At 38.3% G+C, this 14,551-nt stretch overlaps 1 protein-coding gene across 3 annotated transcripts in view; it reads left to right on the top strand.

Moving 5' to 3' along the window:
- The window catches only part of LOC131773096 (semaphorin-2A), a 47,868-nt gene extending 36,467 nt beyond the window's left edge, over nucleotides 1-11,401 (top strand). For all 3 annotated transcript variants that reach the window (XM_059089066.2, XM_066164733.1, XM_059089065.2), the window contains exons 21-27: nucleotides 297-572; nucleotides 928-1,164; nucleotides 3,797-3,906; nucleotides 3,992-4,050; nucleotides 5,275-5,435; nucleotides 8,360-8,386; nucleotides 9,195-11,401. In XM_059089066.2, coding sequence (XP_058945049.1) covers nucleotides 297-572; nucleotides 928-1,164; nucleotides 3,797-3,906; nucleotides 3,992-4,050; nucleotides 5,275-5,435; nucleotides 8,360-8,386; nucleotides 9,195-9,604 — 1,280 coding nt within the window. In that variant the 3' untranslated portion in view covers nucleotides 9,605-11,401. The remainder of the gene's footprint in view (nucleotides 1-296; nucleotides 573-927; nucleotides 1,165-3,796; nucleotides 3,907-3,991; nucleotides 4,051-5,274; nucleotides 5,436-8,359; nucleotides 8,387-9,194) is intronic.
- The last annotated feature ends 3,150 nt before the right edge of the window (nucleotides 11,402-14,551 follow it).

The raw sequence follows: 14,551 nt of genomic DNA, 5'->3' as shown, positions 1-14,551 counted from the left end.
CCTTTATGACGAATACGGTTGCATGAGTGAGAGTGAGGTGCTTGAAAAGAGGGGAATCTCTTCTTTTCGAGCGCCTCACTCCCATAGGTTTCCGCGGCACACAAACATTAACTTTTTGTTTTTTCACTGATCCTTTTTTAACTCGCACGGCAGTATTCGCTGAAAAAGAAGGACTGCTCATAGTCTAGCGTTAAAGAAAAGGACATCCTAGTGATGTAAGAATAGATTTCCCTTATGTTATTATTCCTTTTGGATTGTAATGGCTCTTGACACACTCCAATTTCTCCTTATATTAGAAAGTCCTGTGTGTTCATTGACGTCTTCTCTGGACCAAAATGGACATGTTAATAGTTTGATATGTCAAGGAAATGGAGTCCCGCTTCCTAAAGTGATCAGATGGGAAAAAGATTCCAAGCCTCTTCCGGCTCATTCAGACTTCCGAATAAACTCTGGACTGACGAGTCATCAGGGAAGGTTGGACATAAACAATTTCGGGCTCAAGGACCTTGGCAATTATCATTGTTTTGTGTCTAATGAAGTGGGGTCGTCTTCATGTGTTATAAATCTTTCAGGTAACTCTATGAAAGGTTCCACGATTTAATTTGCAAAATACTAGGAGGGCAATACTAATACTCCAAATCTTAACCAAGCCTTGCAACACGAATTCCTATTTCGACTTCTTGGGAATTACGTGATAAAGTATAGCGTCGTATCAATCATGTACTTAAGTTTGTTATGTAGAACCAGCAGAGGAAGGAACAACAGATACAGCAATAGGTACAGCTGCAGAAGGAGTACAAACCATTAACATCAATTGCGTCAGGGACAGCGGTTTAAGCTTAATGGGGAGCAGTTGCTACTGCAAACAATAACTATTATTTAAACTGAATATTGTTGAGTGTATATTTTTTTTTGCCTTTTCGTCAGGTTCATTGCCTGTCACCACATATTTTCTGGCGAAAATGAGAAATACGTCTCTGTTTTTGTGTAATGCTAGTGGGTTGCCTAGCCCATGTATAACTATCTACAAGGTGACCGGGAACACGAAACGCGTTGTTCCAGCACGCCAAACCACCATCACTGATGATGGAGGCCAAAGGTCTTATTACTGCGTGGCACAGAATTACTTTGGAGTATCATTTAGCAAACCGATTTACATTAATGGTACGTCTTCAAATAGAATAAGGAATATTTGTGTTACACGTCATAAAAATGGTGCGAAAAGGAAAAAACGTGAAAGTATGTAGAAAATATTTTGATTCGTTCATAAATGGTGTACTTCTATATTGATCTAGCTTGATTTTTTTTCTGTTGGCTGAGTGTATGACGTGACGTATTTACGACTTACTATATCTCTCGGTTACTACTCATGCTATAATTAGTCGGTTTAGTAGGCCGTACACAACTACACGGCCGGCAAAATTTGAAGTTGTTTTTGTTGCGACACAAAACTAATGAGCCAATGGGATTTTTTTTCGGTTTCATCTCCCTTATATGTGTTTAAGACAAATGAAAAACGATTTCGACTTGTTTTGCTTTCGAAGTGCATTAGTCATTTGGAGTCATTCTACTTCACTAGAGCGACGAGAAATGTTCAGTACAGACCTCGAACTCGGTTAGGAAAAGGTATTAGTTTGATTGACGTATTTTAACAGGATTAGTAAAAAAATGAAGTGCTAGTTATTTCTGAAGAACCCTGTCTACAGCTAATAATATAGGCCTTATAAGTTATTTACTTATTTATTTTTTATGCATACATTTTTGTGTCTAGTGAGTAGCAACTGAACACCTTGCAAGAGCGGTAAAAGATTTAGTAGGTGCTTCATGTAGGACAAAAAATGACGTAATATGTTATGGTCTCTGTGAAGTTTAGCATACGTGACAGCTACATGAAGTGATATTTCGTCATAGGATCTGCCGTGAGAAGTCGGAAATCGCCATTTGGTGAACAAGACTCCTTGAGTAAACAGAGGGATACTGGGATCAAGTAAAAAAAAAAAAGCAAAAGCAAACGTTATTAGAAAGCTTATCATCGTAAAAAACCACGCGTTTTGAGGATCGTCGTGTCTTAAGAAGAGCCTGAGGTGGCGAAGCTAGGTTATTTTGGATAGTAAACCAGTCTTTTATAAGTTATTGATACAGAATAGACTTCCGATCATACGCGCTTTTCACGCATGCTTTTCACTTTTAAAATTGACCTTTGGTACTTTGTGCATCGTCACTCTTATCTTTTGATCGACGCGCGGTCAGCACTATACGACCCCATATAGGCAGTGCATGAGTTAACAAATTTTACGACTTTGTTTCTTTCACGAGGATCCACTTTTCAGCTACTAAAAGCACTGCATAATTTGTATATTCCTTTTGTTTTAATTTACGATATTTGTGTTCTTTTGGTGTCCGATAATGACTAATATGAACGTCGTCGCGAATTGTACCCAAAATGTATCTATCGTTGTTTTGCAGAATTAAATATTTATGGAAAACCTCGTGTTGAAATCTTTCCGTTTTTTTCGTTCCCATAAACTGATCTCATATTAAAATTGTACTTGCTATTGCTTAAAAATTTGCAAAATTCAGTTTTCCGTTAGTCATAGTTTGATCAATTGAAAAACTCTCCCGAGGCTCTGTTTGCTTAGAAAACGTGGAGCTCATAGTGTGAGTGTTACATAGTTAATCCAAAAAAGAGATCCTGAAAACTACTGCACTTTGGTACACCTATGCACTCATCTCATATTTGTACTAGACACACGTACACAATGCAAACCTATTTTTAGGAACTGGTCTGGTCCACAAAACACTGATTTTCATTTTGCAACCTCTCAAGCTAAGGCATACGTGCTGCTTAAATTGGTTTGCTCTCTTGAGAGCGTTACGAAGTCTTTCAGAAAGGTGCCGCTTTCCACTACTAGGCCGCCATCTTAAATTTGTAAAATGATAGTGAGGCACTGACGTCTCATTAGACGAAAGCTAATTACCCATAGCCGTCGTTATACTTTAAACCACATGCCCTGGCCCCCCTTGTGACTAAAGGACAAATTTTGAAACCACTGTAACTCGACCTTGCGAGGAATCACATTCTGCAGCGTCTTAATCGCCCACACAACGCATGATGGAGTAATCTTCCTATTTCTTTTTCTTAACTTTTTGTACGTCTGCTAAAGAAATCGCCATAAGAGCATTTTGCCGCAGTATTTTCACTTCGTGTGGTCAAAAACTAATTTTTATTTTTTGGCTTTCCATACTTTGATTTGCTTTCTTTTAGAGATTTGAAAATTCTTAGACGTAATTGCTGTTCATCTGGAGCTCGAAAATCTTTATCTTGTTTAAAAAAAACGTGAGAAAAACTTTTTTTCTGCGACAAGCACACCTTTGAAGATGTAGTGTGTGACACAATTTTCTCGACTTGATTTGTTACCATGTTGCTTTAACTGTTGAGACTAAGATAAAGATGAAACAGGATACTACGTAAATGAATGGTTAATTGTTTGTCTCTCGATCTAAGAGTCAGGCTAAGCAATCGTGTATTGACTGCGACGTTTCGACGTCTTACTGCTAGTTATCGTCAGGCGACGACGTGGAAAGTTTAGGTGTCGCTATTTATAGCACCTTGGTGTGTTGTGGTGCGCTGTCATTGGTACATTTTTTCAGTTTTCGATGCATAGATCATGAGACAATGAACAACAACAGTTTCTATAACAGGATACAACGTTTACTCAAAATGGTGTTAGGTACTTTGATTACACATTATGAGCAGTTTGAAAGACTAAAAAAAATGCTATTTGAATCTTGACAGATAAACCAGTCAAAGCTGAAATGAAGCTTACAAACGAGGAGTGGAGTTTAGAACTTTCTGAGAGAACTTCAGAAAGATATAAAAACCTGGCAGGTCAAGTTAGAACTGCGGTTTGTATTCCAGAACATTTTCATTGGCTTGCTTTTGTAACGTTACTTTCTTAATCTGATCTCTTGTTTCAATTAATTATTCTAGGTACAGGAAATCTATAATAAAAGTCCTGCCTTTGTGAGTGTGAAGGATATTTCATTTAGGTAATGTCAATTTCATTATTTGGTAGATCTATGTAAGGAAACAATAGAGGGGAAGAGTCTGTATAATTGGATAATAAGGGAAAAATGGTAAAACATTTATTCATATCCAAAAGTGGACATTTTTAATTAATAACTAGACGATAAATAGTTCATCACAGCAATATTCTGTTTATGTATACAACAAGGTTTAAAGTGCAATTTGGTGTTAATAAGCACGAGTAAATTTTTCGAAGACGACAACGTATACGAGTTGTGTGCTTGGTTGCCAAGCCTTTGAACAAGAGTGAGGCGAAGGTTGACCTTGTTATGATACAAACCTTGCTGCTTTTCAAATGAAAATTACTTTTTTATCATGCTTACTAGATACTGGTCTCTATCACAACAAGGTCACCTTCAGCCTAACTCCAATCAAAGGCTTGGCAACTAAGTACAAAACTGTAAAATGGCCGATTGCATGAGCCCGTAGGGCGAGGGCGATTCATAGTCTTTTAAAAATTTGTAAGTGTTTATTACATCAAATTGTAAGAAAAATTATTTATTACTTTATTATTTATTACTTGTACATTGTTTTTCGCATCTGGGATGACACTGTGTATGATACAGTTGCATCAGATGGCTGACTGATCGATCCCAAATGATGTATCTTGTTATCATGTTTTTGAATCAGGAGAATTTCCTGTATTTCGTCAATGTATACAGAAATTATTACAGATGCATCTGAAGTCACCATATGGCTTGGGCCTTTGGCTAACACAACGTACGCTCTGATCGGCCAAGAGTGAGACGCTCTACAAAATCTGTGAAATTGTCACTTTCGATCACTGTGCTTTCATGCAGTTTAGCCAGAGATCATTTTTTTTTTTGCTTATGGCGACATTTTAAAGAGAATTCGAGATCAATCAAAAAAATTTTTAAGTGTCCCAAACCCTTTCCGTGGGAAATAAAAGAAAACAGTTTTTGGTTATAAGGTCCTGGGAATGGCTTTTAGGGAGAATAAAACTTGCGGATTTATGACCGGCATAAAGAGGAGGGTGGAGGAGGGGGAAACGGAGATTTCACGTATTCCCTATTGTCTATTGCGTGTCTGTATTCGTTTACCAAGACTAGCACAGATTCATAGGTTTCTGCCTCTGTAGTTGTACTTTTAAGTAGAAAAAGAAGTATAAAGAAAACAGTAGAGAATTTTCCTGTAGTGAAGGACACGTTTTTTTGTGATATACGTAGGAGAGGAAGTGTGCTCTGTCAAATGACGATAAATTTTGCTGCTGAAGCTTCGAAAACAAGTCACGACTTGTTGAAGGATTTGCAAGCGAGGGTGTCTTCCGGACAAGTGGGGAACCTGAAGGTAGATGCAACACATATACTCAGTATGGAAAGCGTCCCAAGTAAGTTTTTGTTGCTGGCTCGTTGCGGCGAATGTGATATGCTTTTTTTTCAATTAGATGTTATAATATTTGTTCAAACGTACAGCTAAAACTGGCTGGTGGTCACAAATACCAATGTCTGGACATCGATCTTTACAATCCGATCCAGTTTGTAGATCCATACATTATCAAGGCATAATGTACTGATGGGACGTGTACCAGACGATACAGGTTGAGTAAACTTGGAATTTCTCAACTCTTTGACCAGTTGATGGTCATTAAAATTTCTCTGGAGGTCAATCCAAGTTCATTTCTTCCAGCAGAATAGCCTCCACGTTCAATAACGAAGCATGTTCAGTATTTTCGGCGAGCTTACAGTCGTATTCGGCCTTTACATTTGGGGAAAGATAAACATCTGTCATAAGTAGTGGTTTCTTGGATTTGAAGAGATAGACCTCGAGTCATAGGACTTCCAATACAAGGTCTTCGAAGTCGAGACGACATGGGTGTTTAACTCGGTTGTTTTGTGTTAAGTGATCCTTCTGGTCGAGCTTGTTTGACGATCTTTCCTTTGTAGGTCAAAACTGGAAATATTACTCAATTTCTCAGGTGAACCACTTGAGAAAAATGTCTCTGTAGTACTAGGATGTCAACGGTTTTTGAACCGTCTGAATTCAATATGCAAATTTAATTCTCTTTAATCATACTCATATGATAAACAAGTACGTTTACCAATAATGGGGCCTATAATCAACCTCGCAGCCTAAGGCTGAATTAAGTGCATGCAAATACAATGTATTTATATCAATATATATAATATGAGACAAAAAAAATTAAAATGTTTTCAATAGTTATGGTGGTATCGATTTAAAGTATGACCAAAAAAGGTAAAAATATGTGGCATCTGATTGACCCTTTAACTCCCATGAATAAGCAAGAGAGAACTTTTCCTCACAGTATCCTTCCAATATCAAGTACACCAGTGATAAGAATAAAGAAAAATATCATTTAGAGGATTATTAGTTCATCCAATACCAAATTCTCCGAACTAAAATCATAAGAATTGTATAGCATACAGTAGGGAAAATTACTGATGAGATCTTGAGAAAGAAGGGGTTAAAAACTAATGGTTATCGGTGAGATTTTACCTGGACGCAGTGATGATTGGTAATGGTTAGACTAAGTGGAGTCTTATTGGGTCTGTAAGTGAGTGATTGACAAAATTGGACGACCGCTTACCAGGAGTCTGATTTTCTTTATTGATTAGAAGCATGATTACAAACATAGTGTAAACTATTACAAAATTCTCAAACGTGATCGGTCATCACCAGCTCGATTTTAGCACTAATGGGACAGTGTACGCGTCATGCTTGTAATTGGACAGTGAAATAGGACAGTTAAAGGGACAATTAACATGTCATGCCTGTGTTAGTGGACAGAACGCGTCACGTGTGCGCGCTGTTGTCTTGCATTTCGCCGAGTTAACTGTTGTTTTATGAAAACGTATAACCGATGTCTAGTTTCTTTAAAAAATTGTCATAATTTTGATTAATTGGTAACAGGACTTTCGTGACGTCCAATTCTGTCTGTAATCAAACTCGTAATTAACAAATCAGACTCTCGCTTCGCAGTTGTCCGATTTTTTTAATCACAGAAGTATTTAGACAATAGAGACAATAGATCGCAAAATACCCTTGTGCGTTTAGGTAAATTGTCTTTTTCCTCTTGAAGTAAGTGATGCGATATTTTCATTCTTTTGAAAGTTATGAAAACATTAGGATAACGGACGACCTACCCAGCTAAAAAAATACCTCAATTGCCTCAAACCCGCGGGTATATCTCTAGCTTCCATCCACCAACTTCCTAAAAACAACGCAAATTCATGTGTTTGCTCAATTGCGCTCGTGTCAAAGATCATTTGCATGATTCTTAAAAATTGACCAAGATCTCCTTTTGACCGTTCAAACTTCGTTCGTTTATCTTCTACGTTGAGGATTTTAGGTTTTCACAGCAACTAAATGGAGAATAGATGCCGAGTTATCCTAAAACGTTGCGTAAACGTGATCGGTCGTAACGCTTGCGCGCTTAAGTGACTTCCAAAGTAGACAAAGGTGATCGGAAGGCGCCTTCTCGATAATATACGTTGAAATATCAGGTCATGAACTACGCACAGTGTGGAGAAGATCAAAATGAAAGAAAATTTGGCACTCTGGTTATAACAGACATGTCGCGTTGCTTAAAAGGACACAAAAACAAGTTGAAATAGGTTTTAGTTCACGGAACCCGATGAACTGAAAGAGATCTTGGTCAATTTTAAGAATCATGCAAATGATCTTTGACACGAGCGCAATTGAGCAAACACATGGATTTGCGTTTTTAAGAAGTTGGTGGATGGAAGCTAGAGATATACCCGCGAGTTTGAGGCAGTGTATAAAGTATGCACTGATGTGCTTTTTCAGCCCGATTAACGCCTGCATTTGAGAATTCTTTCGTACAAAGTAGTGAATTTTTGATATGCAAATGAGGGTCCAAGAAAAGAGTCTTCTCTGATCACGCTGGTATGAAAAATATTTCAGCTGAAGTTTCCATATTTTGTCTGTGAACTAAATACATCTTGTAACTTGTGGCAAGATAGAATTCCGTGAGCTACATTGTTGCAGTCGCTGCGCGCTGGACAAAATCTTACACTTTCGATCGCTGTTCACAAGGGTGGTCTGGCCAAAAATAATTTTTGACTTGTGACGACGCAAAAAAAGAGAATTGGAGAACAACTAAACTATTTTTGAAACATGTGTCCTAAACCCTTTCCATGGGCAAAAAATAAACGAAAACCTTTTTCCGACGGGAAGTCGAGGGGACCGCTCTAAGCGTGAGTGGCACTTAAGTTTTGTTTTCCACCAACCCTCTGTATTGTTTACCTGCTAAATGAAAACGTTTTCTTTCAGAACCTACTCCAGCAACAGATGGGACAGGTAAATACTACTAAGGTAGTTTGGTGGTTTACTATAACGCTTACATTGTCACCTCACTCTTTGAATCTTACTTCCCCGCGTTCAAGAAACTTTCGTGCAACCCTGACGACTAACGTGTAGGTCAAGACAAAAGAGACACTTGTGAAAGGTCTCCGATTAGTGGATTCGTCCCATTATGGTTCCTCCAACTGTAATGATTCGAGTTAGAGCCCGGGGTGCTTATTTGCATTTGGTACCTCAAGGGAGCTCGCTGGGGACAGCGCATATTTCTTTTTTGAGAAACAGCAGATTGCGAAACAAAGCTTTGATGTTTATTTGCATAGGATAAAAAAAAAAAAAGAAGGAAAATGGACTCGTTATCCCTGGATCCTTCCTAGCTAGAACGACTAGCCAAGCAATCGTCGCAAATATTTAAGACGGCTTCTTTCGTTTGAAGGAACAGTGCACTCATGGGAGACTAAGACCGCTGTTTTTGTCATGAGACTTTAAGTGAGCAGTTAAAAGAAGATTGATAACGGTTTATCTCAATGTAAATGTACTTTAAAAGTACTAGTACTAAAACTGAATAGTGGCGTTGGAATAGGAGCGATTATTGGTATGGAGGCGCTTATTGGAATGAGGGTGCTTACCCGATAGAGGTGCTTATTTGAATAGGGGCACAAATTTGAGGGGGGCACTTATTTGAGAGGGGGCGCTTATTGGAAAGAGGGTGCCAAATCAAATCTTTACGGTAATTGCAAATTGATTCATTGAAGAGGCAATGTGGATTCAGTTGGTTGAGTTTTTTAACTTCACATTTTCTTCTTAGATTCGGATGACAAAGGCTTGCTGGCTGTGGCTGTCATGACGGCAGTGTTGTTAAGTCTCATTCTCGGCTTTATGTTAGGAGTTAAGTTTTATGGTCAAGTTGTTAACCGCTGCACACTGTCATCCAGGAATTCAGATTCTTTTGATGGACCAAAGAACAGAACTATTAAAGGTGTCAAATACACCAAATCACCTCCCAGGGATGAAAATTTCACAGGGATCAGAAATGCATCACAGAGTAAGAGAAATCTGTCTAAACAGAAAGGTGAAAGCATTGAGCGAAATGATGATAGCGATAGCAATTCCTCTACCGCTGGTAAAATTGCTGACGAGAGTGGAGATAATTTTACCAGGAAATCAAACTCACCATTTAAATCATTGTCGCCATCTATTTCCGTTGATAAATTTTGAACAAAAAATTCATCCAAGAGAATGAGTGAAATTTTGATGAGAAGAGAATGGCCATACTCGATAGGCTACCCGCATCGTATTGCTTCAAAGGTACTTCTTCAACCCCAATCAAGCAGCCATACACTGAAGGGTAAGAACATTTTACGAATGCTAGCCATGCCTTATCTTCATTTCAAATGTAAGTGTTTGTGACTAAGATTTATTATAAAGCTTCCTATTGCAAACTAGTTAAACTTGTACCTAAACTTTAAAGGAATTAGTAATGAATTTAACAAGACTAGACATGATAAGAGCATAGACAGCACATACAATTACAAACAGTTTCAGTGGATGTGTAGCCTGAAAATCAAAGGCGAAGATATTGTTTGAAGTGTTTTACATAAAATAAAATATATTAAAGGAGTCAGAAAATATGTTTTATCGGAGCATCTTCAGAGTGTGCTTACCGTACATTTGATTTGAACCTGATTTCCTTGGAATCTGAACCTTCCTAAAATGAAGTTAAATGTAAGAGAAGACTCTTCAATTTTTTATCGGATTTTTTAGTGAAATATATTTAATCATAGAGTAACTTATTGGTTAAACTTTTGTATTTTTATCTCATCCATTCTATTGAGTAGAGTAGGCCTTAAACTTAATGCGAGAAAGTGCAATACACTTAGGACTGAGTTTGCTAGGAACAGGGAGAACATTGTGGTGAGTGGTGAAGAAGTGAAAGATTTGGAGGAGTTTGCGTATCTTAGAACTACTGTACGCAACGAAGGTGGAGGCAGCTAAGATATTAGGAACAGCCCCTGAAATTTCAGAGGCTATGGAAGGTGTGGGCAGCTAGTGGAGTGCTGCTGTACAGTTGTGAAACATGGAAGATCACACAGACCGATAAAAGAAAACTGAACAGTTTCCAATGGCAATGCCCAAGACGGAAACTGAGGATTAGATGGTTGCAAAGAATGACAAACAAGAGAGTAGTTGAATTGGCAGGGATCAATGAAATAAGCTGTGAGGTGCGAAGAAGAAGGTGGAACTCTGTAGGACACATACTCAGGAGAGAGGGTGTGAACGACTGTTTTACCGCACTGGGGTGGACACCGGAAATTCTGGCCCTTTGTACCATGCAATTATTCCTAGGCCCACCACAAGTGTTTGGTACGCCAATCTAGAATGGGTGAGCATCGAATTGGCCAAGTAATGAAATTAGTTGGAAGTTGTTTACCATGAAGGAAAACATCCCCACTAATTCGTATGGGTCAAGCAATATGCTTCCTTTTTCACACCTTCCCAATCTGTCACAATGGCAACAAAACATCTCCAACAGGCACCTTTTCAAGTGTTCAACCAGTGTGTGTTCAACACAAACAACAACGTGCCATCTGCAGATCCCTCACAAAGCCAAAGTCGGAGAAAAAGGCACAGAATCATCAACTTGGACTCAGACTAGTCAATTGATATATTAAAAGAGTTTCTTCAAAAAGTTCAATGTGATGCTATCTTTAGTTTCTTGAGATAGCTGTAGTTACCTTACGAAACTTAAGACAACGCAATTTTGTGATCAATGTGTGGATTTTTCATTCCTTGGCTGTAACACCTGGTTGATTACTTGATTGATTGACACTTGAACGGTGGAATGACTTCTTGTTACTAAGTAACCGTTTTGCTCGAGTGATTTTCGTCTTTTTCTTAATTTCTCTTTTCATCTTTGTAACAAAAGCCGTTTTTAAACTTTGCATTTCGCCTCCTTCGAAGATTGTAATGATTTTGTTTTGGATGATCAATATTAAAAGCCCTTTCTCAAATAAATTTATTTGGTTTTTTTTTTCGGAAATCGTAACGGTTATGATTTATTTGTAATAGGACTTCGTGTCGTCCAATTCGGCCTATAATCATACTCGTGATTAACAAATCGGACTCCCGCTTCGCGGTCGTCCGATTTTGTTAAGCACTCGTATGATTACAGACCGAATTGGACTACACTCGGTCCTATTACTATTATTAATCGCCCATGAAATTCCGACATTGTAACATAATTAATTTACCAGCAAATATCCAGGAAGGTTACAGCAGCGGACTCGCGAATTCTCAAAAACTGCTCTTGAATTCGAAAACTGTAAGCAACAATTATTTTCGCAAACCATGTGCTTACCAGCGTCCTTGTGAGCTCAAATTGCCAGGACTCCGTCTCAATACATGATCATAGCTCGGACGCGATGCTGACTATCAATTTCGGAGATTGATTCTCCAGTTTCTAGCATAAGGAAAAGATTAATGTATCACAAGCATGTTCATCATAACCAGAGCAATAAGTACGCCTCGAGATATTGGGCGAAGAGAAAGTGGCTCCATATTTTGTGAGACAAACCATTTCCTGAAGTTCAAACGAATCGAGTAGAAAGCATGAAAACATAGTGCCGAGAAGTACCATGACCGAACACTGAAATTCACTCCCCCCACAGTAGGACTAACTCCATTTTACCTGTGAGTTTGTTGTACCACACATTTGCGGTCCGTAATAATAATTAATTCTTAGATGTTTGATGGGTTCTCTCATGACAATATTGTCAAAATCAAATTACCGAGTCAGACTTACGTTAACATGAGCTCGCTTACTCAATATCATTTTATTTCAATTTTCGGTAAGGCCATTACTTCATTTTTGGGGTAAAACCACACATCTTCGACCAAGGGTGATTTTTTAAGTCAATAAAGTAAACCCTGCGGTAGTTAATCAACTGAAGATAGAATGACAGACTTGCTCACGCCGTTCGCTATCATTTGAAACTTTCTAGGCAAAACTTGATCCCTGAAATAACTTCTTTTCCCTTAACGCCACGATTGTACTAAACATTCCAAACGATAGGAGAAAAATAACTTGAAGAATACGAACACTTTGAAATGTTATTCCAGCGCGATTATTCCAACTTGCGCGAAGGTTTTAAAGCGGCCAATGCCAAAATTTTTACCGAAACGGGATTTGAATTATAAAGTGAAGCCACTATCAAACGACGATTGGTAAAAGGAGGTTTGAATTTTTCTGGGCCATAACATCTAGCTCTTTCTCGCGTTTTTTCTCGACTCACTCTACGCCTTTTACTTATTGCTCTCCTTGTTCGCCCTGTCTCTTTCTTTCCGGCCTATTTTCACTCGAATCTTTTTCCATGGCCTTCAATCTTTCTCCTTAAAACTCTTTCTACACGAACTTGACTAATGATCATGCTTTTCTCCGGTTCTCCGGTCGACAAAGCCTCTCCCGCTCAAAACACGTGTTGCAAATTACTTGCTTGCGCGACTAGTACACGTGAAGACTTCGTGTAATGCCTAACCGTGTGCACTCTAGTGTTTCCAGGCCCACACTAATGGGTATCCAAGTTACGCACGCAACCGCGCCTGCACATTACCTTCTCTCTCACCCCTCCGTTATGTAATGGCTTAAATAGTGCCTGGTAAATAGTTGGCCGCGCATGCTAAAAGTAGCACACGTAAGTCTAAATTTTTTTGGCTTTATGAGTTACTATTACTACTATTTACTATAATTATGAGGCTACCCTACGCGCGCTTCTCGCGCTGTGAGCTCCGAAATCTTTGAACAACATCTGCCAAAAGCTTACTATTATTGCTGACAATTACAGCTTTATCTTTCCTTTAAGTCCAAGGAGCCGTCAAGTCAACAAGATGCTAGGACTAACTTGCAAAATTCCAACAAAATTGCATAAAAGACCGCCTATAGATGGAGCATGATAAACTTCTTGACGATGACGACACAGGGTTTCTTATTATATGGACGCAACAGCAATTGTCAGAGTTAATATCTCTTTGATCATTGTGGGAAGCTCTTGTAGAAAAATGGTCGGTTATTACAAACTTTTGTACTTTTCTTGATGAATAACTACCTATGAGAAGTATTATAAAAAAAGGCTGCAAGGTATCATCACGTGTGTTTGATATCACCAATCAGCTGCTGACACGTCACTCGCCTTTCGCGCCACTCGGTCAGTTTGATGAATGCAGAAAACCAAAATACGAAAAGAAAAACCGAAATTTATGTATTCAGTGGCTTTGGTCATGACAATTCTCGCAGCTGGGAACGAAAATCGACTGCTGGAAGATTTGCCACAGGCCGATTTTGTATCAGTTGGGTGTGTGCCTGAAAGATTTCTTCTGTCGGTAAGAACAAAGTCAATAACTGAGAATTTTGTACATTAAAAACTACGTCCATTGTTGTTTTAGTAAAGATTCGACGAATTTTTTTTCGTCTTGAGCCTTAGCGCCAACGCACATTAAGATTTTTATTAGGGGATTATCGACCCTTTTATCTTCTACGTTGATAACGTCAATTTTTCTCGTCAGTAAAGGTCTATCTTATTTCTATAATAAACCAAATAATACATGGTTGCTTGTAGATATGGAATTTCTCTTGTCGTGTTTAACTCGACGTGTCACTCGTGAGCTATGGAGTTGAGCACTCAAAAAGAAATTCCATATCTACGCGCGCCTATGTTTGCAAACTTCTGCTCTTTGATGTATTTCTGCTTCGTTTTATCTTAGTATATGTATATGTCCATCCGCTGGTGTATTTATATTTTTTGATCTTTAATGTACATGTGTACCAGAAAATGAATGTTTATATCAATACTAAGGAACAAACGAGCTTTTCAATTTTTGTAGTTTACTTGTTGCATTATTAATCCCTCCATTTTTAGCGGTTGTTTTTCTCTCGGTGTTAGTAGTGTGCTAAATAATTTCACTATTGGCTGAACTTCATGGATTTCATGAATGATTTAGAAGGTACAAATCAAAGAGCATCTTTCAAACAGAGTTGACTGGAGTAGATCAGCCTAGGTATTGAAGAACCTACTTGACCAACCAGTATTTAAAACAGTTTTATTCCACTTGCAATGTTGTAGATGTTAGATTTATTGAATTCGTTGCATGCGCAAATATATAATCGAATGA

Source organism: Pocillopora verrucosa, chromosome 4 (genome assembly GCF_036669915.1).
Source record: "Pocillopora verrucosa isolate sample1 chromosome 4, ASM3666991v2, whole genome shotgun sequence".
In the NCBI taxonomy this organism is placed as follows: Eukaryota; Metazoa; Cnidaria; class Anthozoa; order Scleractinia; family Pocilloporidae; genus Pocillopora; species Pocillopora verrucosa.
Note: the sequence above shows the minus strand (reverse complement) of the source record. Positions and strands in the feature narration are given on the sequence as shown.